Below are 14,972 nucleotides of genomic sequence, written 5' to 3'. Positions count from 1 at the left end.
AGCCACACCTGGCAGCAGAATGCGAGAGAGCCCTGCTATAGAGCCTGAGATACTCCCCTGAGAGAGGTATAAAGGCCCAGCCAGTGCCCTTTGATACGCGCCATTGTTTCAGAGCCTGCACCAAACTCTCCCCCCAGAGAGGTGCACGAAAGCCCAGCCTGGTGCTCTCGGACCAGCGCCCCATTCTCAGAGCCTGAGACCCGCGCGCGAACCTCAGTCTCCCCTGAAATTGGTGCGCGCAAGGCGGGCGCTCTTAGACCCAGAAAGACCAGGCACTCCCAACCCCAGGCCAGCGGGAAAATTTCAGTGTGCGATTGCTGCTTGGAACCTCTCTGGCGGTCTAGAGCTGCCCAGATAGCCGCCACTGCCTTGGCTTTTTGGGTACGAGCAAAAGATCCTGCGTCCCCAGGGACTGCGACTTGAAACCTGCTCTGCCAGCAGCCAAGGGGTAACTTATTTAGGCTCTGCAGCCAGAATGAGGCTTCTCTCTGAGAGGGAGATCAGGGTGCGGTTTGTTTTCCTCTAAAACTACAAAAACCATCAAAAGCGGTCAAAGTGAGAAAAAAAAAAAGTGAACAAACATAAAAACCGCCAGAGAACAAAAGCCTGAAAAAAAAAAAAACAGTTTCCTCAGAGCCCACCCCCTTGAGGGGGGCAGGAGGACTTAAGTCAGGGAACATCATTGACTGAAAACCCATGTGGCAGGCCCCTCCCCCAGAAAACAAACCAAGAAAGAAAAAAAAAAAGAGAGAGAGAAAAAAGGACTACAAGAGAACAACCACTACTTCATAGGAAAACTTTTATTTTTCATTCATTCCCATTATTTTTAACCTAATAACCATCACAGCGAGCTGTCCAGTACATCAAATTCCATAATAACCTTCTAACCTGAACTTTTTGATACATACGCCTATGTTTTTCTTTTCCATTTCTATTTTTTGAATCCCTTCTTTTTTTTTAAATTTTAGTTTAGTTTAGTCTAGTTTATTCCTTTTTATTTTTATCTTCTAATATTCATATAGAGTTAAACATCAAAGTAATCCCCTTTCCCCAATCAATACTACCCCTATAGGTAAACTAATTTTTAATCTCCCTTTATCTTAGGAAAGTTGAGTCCTTTAACAAAGATATCAAGATACATCCAGGAAGAATCAAAACAACCTTCCTCGCCCACACTAAGAATTTATAACCACTCTCCCATCTTTTTCTTCCACAAGTGATTCTGTGTTTTTGTGTTTGTCCTGAGAGTATATAAATCTTACACTTGGGGTTCTTTTTGACAAGGTTCTTCCTTTATTTGCATATATATATTTTTTCTCTTGTCATATACTTTTATCAGTCTTTTTGTTTGTCTGTTTTTGTTTGTCTACTTCATAAATCTTACCTTGGGGCCCATTTGGGCTGAACCTTCTCTTTCATCTTCCCTTTCTTTCCTGTCTCTCTCTCTCTCTTTTTTTTTTCTTTTTCTTTTCTTTTGTCTCTCGTTTGGGTGGGGAATCCTGATTGCTCAGAAGTATTCCAGGGTGCACCTTGACTGCACCATGGTTAATACATCCAGCTACATCTGTTCAGTTATCTCCCACCAAAATGACTAGGAGGAGGAATGCCCAACAGAAGAAAAATACAGAGGATGGACCTTCTGCAACAGAGCTAACAGATATCAACATAGACAATATGTCGGAAAGAGAATTCAGGCTAACAATTATACAGGCAATAGATAGGTTGGAGAAAGCCATGGATGACCAAACAGAATTGATTAGGGCCAAGCTGAGAGCCACCAGACAGAATTTTCACAATGTTAGGGTGGAGCTTAAAGCTACCAGGGAGGAGGTTCACAATGCTCTCAATGAGTTCAAATCTAATCTAAACTCTCTCAAAGCTAGGGTAACTGAGAAAGAAGATAGAATTAGTGATCTAGAGGACAAACAGATAGAGAGAAGGGATCAGGAGGAAGCCTGGAACAAACAGCTTGGAAACCACAAAAACAGAATCAGGGAAATAAATGATGGCATGAAGCATTCCAACGTCAGTATTATTGGAATCCCTGAAGGGGAGGAGAAAGAAAGAAGTCTAGAAAATATAGTGGAACAAGTTCTTCATTAAAATTTTCCCAATCTCACAAATGGAACCAGCGTTCATGTACTAGAGGCTGAACGGTCTCCACCCAAGATTATACATTCCAAAAAAAATCACGACACCTGATAGTCAAATTGAGGAATTATAATTGTAGGTATAATCTCTTGAAAGCCGCTAAGGCAAAGAGGCTCCTTACTTACAGAGGAAAGCCCATCAGAATAACATCAGACCTGTCTACAGAGACCTGGCAAGCCAGAAAAGGCTGGCAAGATATATTCAGGGCACTAAGTGAGAAGAACATGCAGCCAAGAATACTTTAACCAGCAAGACTGACATTCAAAATAGATGGAGAGATAAAGAGTTTTCAAGACTGGCAAGGCTTAAAAGACTATGCAAGCACCAAGCCGACACTGCAGGAAATATTAAGGGGGGTTCTATAAAAGAGGAAAAATCCTAAGAATAGCATTGAACAGAAATATAGAGACAATCTGCAGAAAGAAAGACTTCAAAGGTAGCTCGATGTCAAGAAAAACGTATCATCAATAATCACTCTCAATGTGAATGGCCTAAATGTGCCCATAAAATGGCATAGGGTTGCAGATTGGATAAAACGACAGGACCCATCCATATGTTGTCTACAAGAGACCCATTTCGAACCTAAAGATACACCCAGACTGAAAGTGAAGGGATGGAGAAGTACTTTTTATGCCAATGGGCCTCAAAAGAAGGCTGGGGTAGCAATTCTCATATCAGATAAATTAGATTTTAAAGTAAAGACTGTAGTCAGAGATACAGAAGGACACTACATAATCCTTAAAGGGACTATCCACCAAGATGATCTAACAATTGGATATCTAGGATGATCTAACAATTGGGGCTATATCTATGCCCCCAATATGGGAGCAGCCAATTACATAAAAAAAAAAAAACTGTTAATCAAGATAAAGAGTCATATTGATATGAATACACTAATCGTAGGAGATCTTAACACGCCTCTCTCAGAAATAGACAGATCATCAAAGCAGAAAATCAATAAAGAAACAAGAGCATTGAATGACACATTGGACCAGATGGACCGCATAGATATATACAGAACATTCCACCCTGAAACAACAGAATACTCATTCTTCTTAAGTGCACATGGAACCTTCTCCAGAATAGAACACATACTGGGTCACAAATCAGGACTCAACCGATACCAAAAGACTGAAATTACTCCCTGCACATTCTCAGATCACAATGCTTTGAAACTGGAGCTCAATCACAAGGAGAAGTTCAGAAGGAACTCCAACACCTGGAAGCTAAAGGCCACCTTGCTTAAGAATGCTTGGATCAACCAGGAGATCAATTAAGAACTGAAACAATTCATAGAAACCAATGAGAATGAAACACTTCGGTCCAAAACCTATGGGATACAGCAAAGGTGGTCCTAAGGGGGAAATACATAGCCATGCAAGCCTCCCTCAAAAAAATTGAAAAATCCAGAACACACCAGCTGTCTCTACACCTTAAAGAACTGGAGAATCAACAAAAAATCAAACCAACTCCACACATAAGGGAAATCATCAAGATTAGAGCTGAGATCACTAAGGTAGAAACCAAAGATACAGTAGAACGTATCAATGAAACGAGAAGTTGGTTTTTTGAAAGAAACAATAAGATTGATAAGCCACTGGCCACACTAATCCAAAAGAAAAGAGAGAAAGCCCAAATTCATAAAATTATGAATGAAAAGGGAGAGATCACAACTAACAGCAAGGAAGTAGAAACAATCATCAGAAGTTATTATCAGGGGCGCCTGGGTGGCTCAGTGGGTTAAAGCCTCTGCCTTTGGCTCAGGTCATGATCCCAGGGTCCTGGGATCCAGCCCCGCATTGGGCTCTCTGCTCAGCAGGGAGCCTGCTTCCTCCTCTCTCTCTGCTTGCCTCTCTGCCTACTTGTGATCTCTGTCTGTCCAATAAATAATAAATGAAATCTTTAAAAAAAAAAAAAAGAAGTTATTATCAACAGTTATATGCCAATAAGCTTAGCAACCTTGATGAAATGGATGCATTCCTGGAAAACTATAAACTCCCAAAATTGAACCAGGACGAAATCAACGTGAATAGACCGATATCTAGTAACGAGATTGAAGCAGTGATCAAAAACCTCCCAAAAAACAAGAGCCCAGGACCTGATGGATTCCCTGGGGAATTCTACTAAACTTTCAAAGAAGAAATAACACCTATTCTCCTGAAGCTGTTTCAAAAAATTGAAGCAGAAGGAAAACTTCCAGACTCTTTCTATGAAGCCAGCATTACCCTGATCCCCAAATCAGGCAAAGACTCTACCAAAAAGGAGAATTTCAGACCAATATCACTGATGAAAATGGATGCTAAGATTCTCAACAAGATCCTAGCAAACAGGATCCAATAGCACATTAAAAAGATTATCCACCATGACCAGGTGGGATTCATCCCTGGGCTACAAGGATGGTTCAACATTCGCAAATCAATCAATGTGATAGGACAAATTAATATGAGAAGAGAGAAGAACCACATGGTCCTCTCAATTGATGCGGAAAAAGCATTTGACAAAATCCAGCATCCATTCCTTATTAAAATGCTTCAAAGTATAGGGATAGAGGGAACATTCCTGAACTTCATCAAATCTATCTATGAAAGACCCACAGCAAATATCATCTTCAATGGGAAAAAGCTTGCAGCCTTCCCATTGAGATCAGGAACAAGACAAGTATGCCTACATTCACCAATCTTATTCAACATAGTATTAGAAGTCCTACCAACAGCAATCAGACAACAAAGAGAAATAAAAGGCATCCAAATTGGCAATGAAGAAGTCAAACTCTCTCTCTTCGCAGATGACATTATTTTTTAAATGGAAAACCCAAAAGACTCCACCCCCAAACTACTAGAACTCATACAGCAATTCAGCAACGTGGCAGGATACAAAGTCAATGTGCAGAAATCAGTGGCTTTCTTATACACTAACAATGAAAATACAGAAAGGGAAATTAGAGAATCGATTCCATTTACTATAGCACCAAGAACCAGAAGATACCTGGGAATAAACCTAACCAAAGAGGTAAAAGTATCTGTACTTGAGGAACTACAGAACACCCATGAAGGAAATTGAAGAAGACACAAAAAGATGGAAGACCATTCCATGCTCTTGGTTTGGAAGAATAAGCGTTGTTAAAATGTCTATACTGCCTAGAGCAATCTATACTTTTAATGCCATTCTGATCAAAATTCCACCAGTATTCTTCAAAGAGCTGGGGCAAATAATCCAGAAATTTGTATGGAATCCAGAAGAGACCCCGAATCGCTAAGGAAATGTTGAAAAACAAAAATAAAACTGGGGGCATCACGTTACCTGATTTCAAGCTTTACTACAAAGCTGTGATCACCAAGACAGCATGGTACTGACATGAAAACAGACACATAGACCAGTGGAACAGAGTAGACAGCCCAGGTATGGACCCCCAACTCTATGGTCAAATAATCTTCGACAAAACAGGAAAAAATATACAGTGGAAAAAAGACAGTCTCTTCAATAAATGGTGCTGGGAAAACTGGACAGCTATATGTAGAAGAATGAAACTCGACCATTCTCTTACACCGTACACAAAGATAAACTCAAAATGGATAAAAGACCTCAACGTGAGACAGGAATCCACCAGAATCCTAGAGGAGAACATAGGCAGTAATCTCTTCGATATCAGCCACAGTAACTTCTTTCAAGATATGTCTCCAAAGGCAAAGGAAACAAAAGCAAAAATAAACTTTTGGGACTTCATCAAAATCAAAAGCTTCTGCACAGCAAAGGAAACAGTTAAAAAAAACAAAGAGGCAACCTACAGAATGGGAGAAGATATTTGCAAATGACAGTACAGACAAAAGGTTGATATCCAGAATCTATAATGAACTCCTCAAACTCAACACACACGAAACAGGCAAACATATCAAAAAATGGGCAGAAGATATGAACAGACACTTCTCCAATGAAGACATACAAATGGCTATCAGACACATGAAAACATGTTCATCATCACTAGCCCTCAGGGAGATTCACATTAAAACCACATTGAGATATCACCTTACACCAGTTAGAATGGCCAAAATTAACAAGACAGGAAACAACATGTGTTGGAGGGGATGTGGAGAAAGGGGAACCCTCTTACACTGTTGGTGGGAATGCAGGTTGGTGCAGCCTCTTTGGAGAACAGTGTGGAGATTCCTCAAGAAATTAAAAATAGAACTTCCCTATGACCCTGCTATTGCACTCCTGGGTATTTACCCCAAAAATACAGATGTCGTGAAAAGAAGGGCCATCTATACCCCAAAGTTTATAGCAGCAATGGCCACGGTCGCTAAACTATGGAAAGAACCAAGATGCCCTTCAACGGACGAATGGATAAGGAAAATGTGGTCCATATTCACTATGGAGTATTATGCCTCCATCAGAAAGGACGAATACCCAACTTTTGTAGCAACATGGATGGGACTGGAAGAGAATATGCTGAGTGAAATAAGTCAAGCAGAGAGAGTCAATTATCATATGGTTTCACTTATTTGTGGAGCATAACAAATAGCATGGAGGACATGGGGAGTTAGAGAGGAGAAGGGAGTTGGGGGAAATTGGAAGGGGAGGTGAATCTTGAGAGACTATGGACTCTGAAAAACAATCTGAGTGGTTTGAAGTGGCGGGGGGATGGGAAATTAGGGTACCAGATGGTGGGTATTATAGAAGGCACTGATTGCATGGAGCACTGGGTGTGGTGAAAAAATAATGAATACTGTTATGTTGAAAATAAATAAATTTAATTAAAAAAAAAACAAAAAACTATGCATTGAATATATTTTTTAAAAATCTTCAAGTAACTTCTAAAAAAAAAAAAAAAGAATGGATACTAGCATATTAAATGTTTTTCCAAAAGAAGGTTTTTAAGACTCTAAAATATTTTTAAATAGCTGTACAGAATTTAGTTAAATATTTTTTCTATCATTTGATATCCAGAGCTTTTTTTATTTAATAAAAATACTACAATAAATATAGTTGCTCATAAATCATCTATGACACTCTATTATTATTTATTTAAATCACATAGGGTTTTCATTCTGTCATGCCAAGGACAACTTTATGTTCAGGACTTTTACACTTATTTTATTGAAGAAATGGATATGTCAATGACATTTGAATTTATAGGTGCTGACTAGCTAAAGATACTGACTTTTACTTTTTTAATTTCTAGCCTCATTGCCCTCATTCTTGAATTTTTTAAATTATTTCTTCCTTATGGACCTCACTAAAGCTTCCTTTTTAACCTAATATAATTTCTTTGAGAACAAGGAGGAAAATATTATTGACATGGAAGAAAAGCTAGGATTGGGTGGTATGACAGATGTCACAGAGGAGAGATTCTGGAGAAGGATGTATGGTCAATAATACAATGTGTTGTAAGGAAGTCTGGTTAGAAAAGATTACCTGTGGCTTTGGTGGCCAATGTTTCACTGGAAACTTTAACTTATGGTGAAATCAGATTATAATGTAGGAAGGGATTGGAGTCAAGGAAACAGAAGTAATTAGTTCCAAAAGTATTTTTCAGAAACTTGCATAAAAAAGGTCAAAAGAAATTTTGTTGTTGGATCCATGTGCATATAAATTTGAACACTTGTGGAAATAGGAACTAGAAGAAGTGAGTGATGGTCTGAGCTACCTAGAGTATATTTTATGAAGCTTGCTTGATCAGAAAAAAAAATTAATAATAAATATGTACAGTAATAAAGGAGGAAACAATGCCTATATATGTCAAAAGTTAACATGAGGATTAGACTTTGAGGTGTATACTTCTCATAGTGTCATTTTTCTTTACAGAATAGAAATGAATGGACTCTGGCAACCATGAGGGGCAGGGGTATATAAGAAAATTGAAAATGAAAACAATCAGGGGTTTGAAGTGGCGGGGGGGTGGGAGGTTGGGGTACCAGGTGGTGGATTTTATAGAGGGCATGGATTGCATGGAGCACTGGGTGTGGTGAAAAAATAATGAATACTGTTATGCTGAAAATAAATTAATTAATTTAAAAAAATTGAAAATGATAAACATTAACTATTTCAAACCATGCAACAGGTAAAAGTATAGCTATGTAGCAACAGGTTCCTACTTAATATCCAAAACTGTGAGCAAACAGTGTTTGGAGTCTGCATGTCTATATTTTTTCTTCAGAACTGCTCCACACTGAGTATAGGAACTCAAAACACAGAAGTACAGAAGCTTCCCAGAGTTGGGGTGTAGGGTTTGTATGCTGGCAAGATTATAATTTTGAAGTATAAAACTGAAAGTCAGCTGATAAACTACAGTATTTAGAATTGCCTAAATTCTTAAAAATCTTTTACGAATATCTCAATTCGAGGATTAGAATGAAAAATTAATTAAATCAGTACCACCCACAGTGACAATCCTCCTAGAGAACACCATATTGATTTTCTTTCCTTTGAAAAACAGACAATATTCAGCATATTTTATTGAATTGTAATATTTCAAAATTATTTATCCCCACCTCTGTGAAGTATCACAATCAAAACATTCATATTCTTGGGAAGAAAGCTCTAAAAAGCTGGTCTTCGATGTTCAGCCTTCAGGACTGATACTCTTCAAGAGAGAAAGGGTCTATGAATTTCCAGCAGTGGGTTTTGTGTCTCCTTTCCCTGGCATTATGGGGTAACTCTCTTTTCCTTCTAAATAAATGGATGAATGCATGGCCTCATCTATTGGTTTGTGTAAGTGACTGTCCTTTGTAAGTTTAGAGATAGAAGTCAATGACCTCTGGGAGGCCCTTGTAAGAATGTGTAAGAATATTTGGACATTGCTTTTCAGGGAATAATATCCAGGTCATCTGGAATTAAGTTCATTCCTTAGAGTGTAGAGACAAGAATATATCTATAGGATGAATATTCCAAATTTAGAAATAAAGGGCTATTCCTGACCTATCCTATACTCTCATCTGTAGATGTCTTATTATTTTGTACCAGAGGATTCTAGGTTTCAAACCCTAGCTCTCCCATTTGCTAATATTGTGGGTATTGGTGAGTCCTTCTCCTCTTTTGGTTTCAAGTGCTAATGGAGAAAATACAACCTTTATCCAAAAGCATGTAAGTACCTGGCAGGTCTATTTTCTTTAACTTGTGGCTCTATGTCCTATCTCCTGCTCCTTGCAGATGGTAACACAACTGCTATATTGTGAAGTATGAGTTTAGAAACCCATACCTGTTGGATTAGGAGAGTGTCAGAGAGTGAGGGAAGTTCTTATGACTACGCAGAGTCTCCTCTAACCTATACTTCCTGGGATGGAAGTTAAGGATGCTTAACTAATTTGACCTCCTCTGTGATTTATTATTCCTGGAAATAGTCTAGGAGGTACTGTGGAGGACTTTAGTGCAAGAGTAAAACCTCTTTCCAGTCTCAAATACTGAGGATTATTTAATCTTGAAAATCTTCTTTTTTGGACTAAGTCCTTCCTATACCTCTTGATCACTCAGATACCTTGACCCCAGTTCCCTGCCCTCTTTGAAACACTCTCACAACCCTTTCCCGAATTTCTTTGGTCTTAACTCCATATACCATAGGATTAAGAGCAGGTGGAAAGAGCAGATAAACATTGGCCAAAAGAATGTGAATATGGAGTGGAACATGGTGGCCAAAGCGATGGGTAAAAAAAGAGAAGAGGGCTGGTGTATAAGAGATTAGGATGACACAGACATGAGAACCACAGGTCCCCAGGGCCTTGGACCGAGCTTCACGGGATGAAAGACGAAGGACAGCTCGTGCAATAAAAACATAGGAAAGACCAATGCAAAATAAGTCAACCCCAATGACCAACAGTGCTGCTGTCAGCCCATACACACGGTTAGGCCTGGTGTCTCCACATGCTAGCTTCACAACAGCCATGTGTTCACAGTATGTGTGGGGGATCACATGGCTTTGGCAGAAGCTCAAACGCCCAATGAGGAAGGGACATGGAAGCATGAGCATGGAGCCCCGCACCATAGCTACCACTCCAATTCGGGCAATGATGGCGTCAGTGAGGATAGTAGCATAGCGAAGTGGATGACAAATGGCCACATAGCGATCAAAGGCCATGGCGAGCAGCACAGTAGACTCCATCATGCAGAAGGCATGAATGAAGAACATCTGTGCCAGGCAGGCAGAGGCAGAGATGTGTCCGGATCCACACCAGAGGATGGCCAGGAGCTTGGGAACTGTGGAGAAGGAGGCAGCCAAGTCAATTGTTGAGAGCATGCATAAGAACAAGTACACAGGCTTGTGCAATGCTGGTTCAGTGGCAACAACAGTCAGGATGGTGATGTTGCCCACAATTGTGGCTGTACCCAGGCAGCACACTGGGAGTGAGAGCCACAAGTGAAATTGTTCCAGACCTGGGATGCCCAGGAGGAAGAAAACAGAAGGGTCCAGATTAGTATGATTAGGAGACTCCATGGACTGGACAAAGGCTCTCAGCATCTTCTCTGGTCAGAAACCCACACACAGTATCACACTACCTGAAGAGACAACACAGGACAGAGACGTGAATGAGCCTTGAATGACACTTACTAGATATAAGTGTTAGGCAAATGTTATCAACTGTAAATTAGGATAATAAAAATAAAATCCTTTAGAGTTGTTAAGAGAATTATATTGGTTAATATTTGTACAGACCTTTGAATAGGACTTTATACATAATACTTGTTAAATAAAATACATTAATGTGAAAAAAAAAGATTCAAACAGGCATTTAAGAAATCAAAATTGTCTTCTAGCTAAAGTCTATTGTCAAAGAAAGGTATGCACTTCATCCATTCTTCCCAGGAATATAACACACACACATACACACACACACACTCAGTCACTCATACTCTTCTGAAGTACAGGAAAAGATATGGTGGGACTGTCAGTCCAAAACACAATCTGCCCACACAGTTCACTGGGTGGAGGTGGATATTTTTCTTGTTTTTCAACCTAGAATGGATTCTGGTTTGGGACCCAGTACTTGGAAATTGTTTCCGATATTATTATCATGGCTGTTTCTATACCTTCCACTAACCAAGAGAAATTTTCACATATTCCTGATCAACCTACACTTGCAATTCTGTAAGATAATCCATCCACCTTCACACGTCTAGTTTCCACCTCCCAAGATGCTCAAGTAAACCCTTTTTGGACTTCATCCTATTTCTGAAACAGAAACTTCCAACTTCTTACAGTCCACTCTTGGGTTAACCCTTCATTCACATTCTGACTGGTTCTTGGTGATGTCAAAGAAAGAATGTAGCCAAATCCTCAATTTCACTCTTCCACCAATCACAAGAAGTGATTTTGTAACTAGTTTGACTCATGCCTAGATGGCGATGTCTCATCCTCAGTTGAAGTAAATCTTTTACTACTCTTTCTCCCACATTTCCCATACCTCCCCTCCCTAAGAGGATACAGCCTATTGTGGAGAGTACTTAAGTTGGAGAAACCATGCAGAACATTTGAAATCATGATAGTAATGAGATAAAAACAAAAATCTAGTCATTAAGATAAAAGATGAGAAAGCACTTTACCTAGAAGTTTTCAAAACAGGAATAAGAACTTTACTGCCCAGAAATTTGTTCTATGTATTCAACCACAAATATTTAATGTGAGCCTCCTCTTTAATGATCCCTATTCTAGAAACTGTATAACCAGTACTGGAATAATCAATACCAAAAAAGCCACTGATTCTAGGATATTTGAGGAGTTAGAAAACAGTTATCACACGGGAATTGAGTCCTTGTTACAACTCTTTCTTGCTGCTATTGTGTATATGTCAGAAGAGAACAGAAGTAAACTCTCCTATTCCTTAATGGACCAGATACTGTAAGAGCATAGTTACTGGAGAAAAAAATCAGGGAAGTTTCATCTTCTGCACAGAAGATCCTTCATTACCATTTAGCTAGGTTTAAGAGAAAAAAAAAAAAGAAAAAGGAAAAGAAAGAAAGAAAAAGAAACCACCAGATAAACCAAACCTGTTAGTAAACAAAATCAACTATTTGTTTTCAGAAATAAAGACTAACAGAAGGAGGGGAGGTTGGTGACAAATGCTATGCTAATCACAGCTCTGGGCCAATAAACCACATAACTTCCACAGAAGGGATATAATCATAGTTTTACGAGCAGGTGCATACAAGAGTCTCATTGGTCACAGGGTTCTGTGAGCTTATGCCTAGAAGGGCCAAGATTGCAAAGATCTAAATTTCTGATCAATTGGACCAAGGGCCTTATCTTCCCTAAGGAAGAACATATCAAGGTGAAAGTTTGAGCTTATCTAAAAATATGACTATTATTGATGTGATTTGTGTTATTTCACCACCTAATATTAGGCAAGAATACTTTGAGACCTCATGCTTGTCTTGGCATATTCTTTGAAGAGGTAGGATATTTTGGAAGCAGGAACTTGGAGTTTTTAAAGCAGAAAGTTGTGGTGGTTAAAAAAAAAAGTGTAGACATTGGAATCCATGAAACTGGAAACAAATCCTTGTATTTGCCTCTTACTGTCAGTGCTGCCTTGGACTAATTAATTTTCCTCTAAAATCCTATAAATTTTTGACCTTTTTTTAATAATAATAATAATAATAATAGTTTGTAAGGTTGATGAAAAACTTTAAAAGTACCTTGAAATAGTTTGTGGCCCATAGAAAATATCAATAAATGTCATTTACTATTATCATTGCCTTTATTTTCAGACAAAAATGATCTCCTATCCAATATAGAATCCTCACACTGTTTCCTAAGCCATCCAAATCTAGTCCTCGCATGAACATTTATGTCATGAGAACTGTTCAGTTGCAGAGCAAGCTTGCTGATAAAAGAAATGTTCTTTATAATTTTTTCTGTGTGCCCTGAGTTCACATGGCAATCATTAGGAGATTGGAAAATAGCTCCGCTGGCTGCTTTTGGCTAACCTGGACATACACAGCACTGTTTTTTATGACACAGATTTGCTTGATGAGCTAATGTGGATTTTGGCTAAGCTGAATGGCTCAACATAGATAATGGAGCTGGAGTCAGATGCACAAGCAGCAAAGCCTTGCTCACCACACCACCCAGCAAACTTAGTTTTTGCCAGACATCCCTACAGTTTTCAATTGCCTCACAAATACACTCACGCATAGCCAGAAGGCTTAACTTAATGATTCTTCAGTGAGGTTGTTTTCTGTGTGTTAGTTAGGTATCAGACTCTATGCTTTATGGATTTTTTTCTTGTAGAACCTGGACTGAACACAGGTTACCACATATCACTTGATTAGATTGACTCCTAAATGGCTGGATGTAAGTGAACATTATTTGCAGTTTTTGTGGTTTCTAAGGGATTCTAACTTTATGCACACCAACCCCTTCACAGGGCTCTGCACTCTTAATAACTCACCCAGGTTCATCATCGCCCCATCCAATTCACAGGAATGAGTCTGTAGTCTCACAGCATCTCTTGTATTAAATAGTTCATGATGTTGATAAATATGTATGACCATTGTTACTCACACTTCAATGTGAACCTGTCCCTCTGACTCAATCTCTAAACCAGTTTTTATTGTGACATTACAGCCAATGCTCTCAGTAAGATAAAAATTTGAACGTCATAATTTGGGGAGAAAACTGGGGATAGAGAAGACTTTCCACGTCTGAAACCGCACCACAGACCAAAAGCTGTCACTTGGTCTGCAGAAGAGCACAGATAAACATGCCTACTTCTTCCTAGTGAGAACACTGGGCCATGAAAAAGCCCAAAGCAATCATTTTAGAACACTTGACCATGAACACATTTAAGGTAATCATTAAAGTCCCAATGATTCCTCTGTCCAATTTCTTGGTGTTGATACAGTGTCTGTCTATTTCACTAGGTACACACATTTCTCTCAAATGGTTAGTGGGTAATTATTTCTTATTAGTGATTTTAGGAATATCATAGTAAATGTCTTGAACTTTCTCCACAACGCCTCCCATTTCCCTGGTCTGGCTAATATATTACTTGCTTCTTCCTTTGCTGGCATCTCCCTACTCCATTCCTCTTTCTATTTGGCCTAATGCCAAACTAACACTTCTATTATAGGAAGATTGTTAACTACAACTCTAATTCAAACCACACAGGGATGTTATTCAGCAGAATCCCCTTTCCTGGTCTCTAAATATCCTCCCTGCTGTGAAGTAAACTTCCTATCTACCAATTTCACAGACAGAGTTCTCTTGAGGGCTAAGAAATATCTTTTTCAGACTTTTTCCTTAGCCCAAACTCACCTGACTCCAGGACAGCAGAAATGAGAAGGCACAGCAGTTTGGAAGCATCGTCAGAAGTCTGAAAGAGCATTGCTAATCTTCCACCCTCAACTATCTGAATGTTGAGCTGAGAAGTTGTTATAATGATGAAACCTATCTTAAAGGAACCCCAGAGATTTCAGTGGGTTGCCCTGGATTTATGCCTGGAGTCATCCAGGGAGCCTTTATGTTCCCTAGGAGATTGAGCAGCTAAACTTTTGTCTTTTGGTTGACCAGATGAGAATGTAGAAGTGAGGGCAGAGGCTTTTGTTAAAGAGGCAGGAAAAAATATTTGCAGTCTACTCTCTTGGAGCACTTTCTCTTTGTTTTGTTTTGGTTTTAATCCTCTACATCTTAGTGCTGGCACTATTTATCCAAGGGTGCCTAACATTTTAGAAGCACTGAGGCTATAGGGACTGTGGGTATCTGATCTGAATCCCTCTCTGTTACCAATGCAGTGCCATTCCCCAGGGACCTCGGGACATGCTTTCCTTCTTACCCTCAATGATTATCCCTGGCCTGTCTGCTATGTTTACTCCTTCATGGGACTCCACTATTACTG

At 39.2% G+C, this 14,972-nt stretch overlaps 1 protein-coding gene across 1 annotated transcript; it reads right to left on the bottom strand.

The window, feature by feature from the left end:
• Positions 1-9,610: 9,610 nt before the first annotated feature.
• Positions 9,611-10,600, bottom strand: LOC116598266 (putative olfactory receptor 52P1). Its single transcript, XM_032356824.1, has one exon. The coding sequence runs from the start codon at positions 10,598-10,600 to the stop codon at positions 9,611-9,613; it is 990 nt and encodes a 329-aa protein (XP_032212715.1).
• Between the last annotated feature and the right edge of the window lie 4,372 nt (positions 10,601-14,972).

This window comes from Mustela erminea, chromosome 9, assembly GCF_009829155.1.
Source record: "Mustela erminea isolate mMusErm1 chromosome 9, mMusErm1.Pri, whole genome shotgun sequence".
Lineage (NCBI taxonomy): Eukaryota > Metazoa > Chordata > Mammalia > Carnivora > Mustelidae > Mustela > Mustela erminea.
This window is presented reverse-complemented; position numbering and strand designations above follow the sequence as displayed.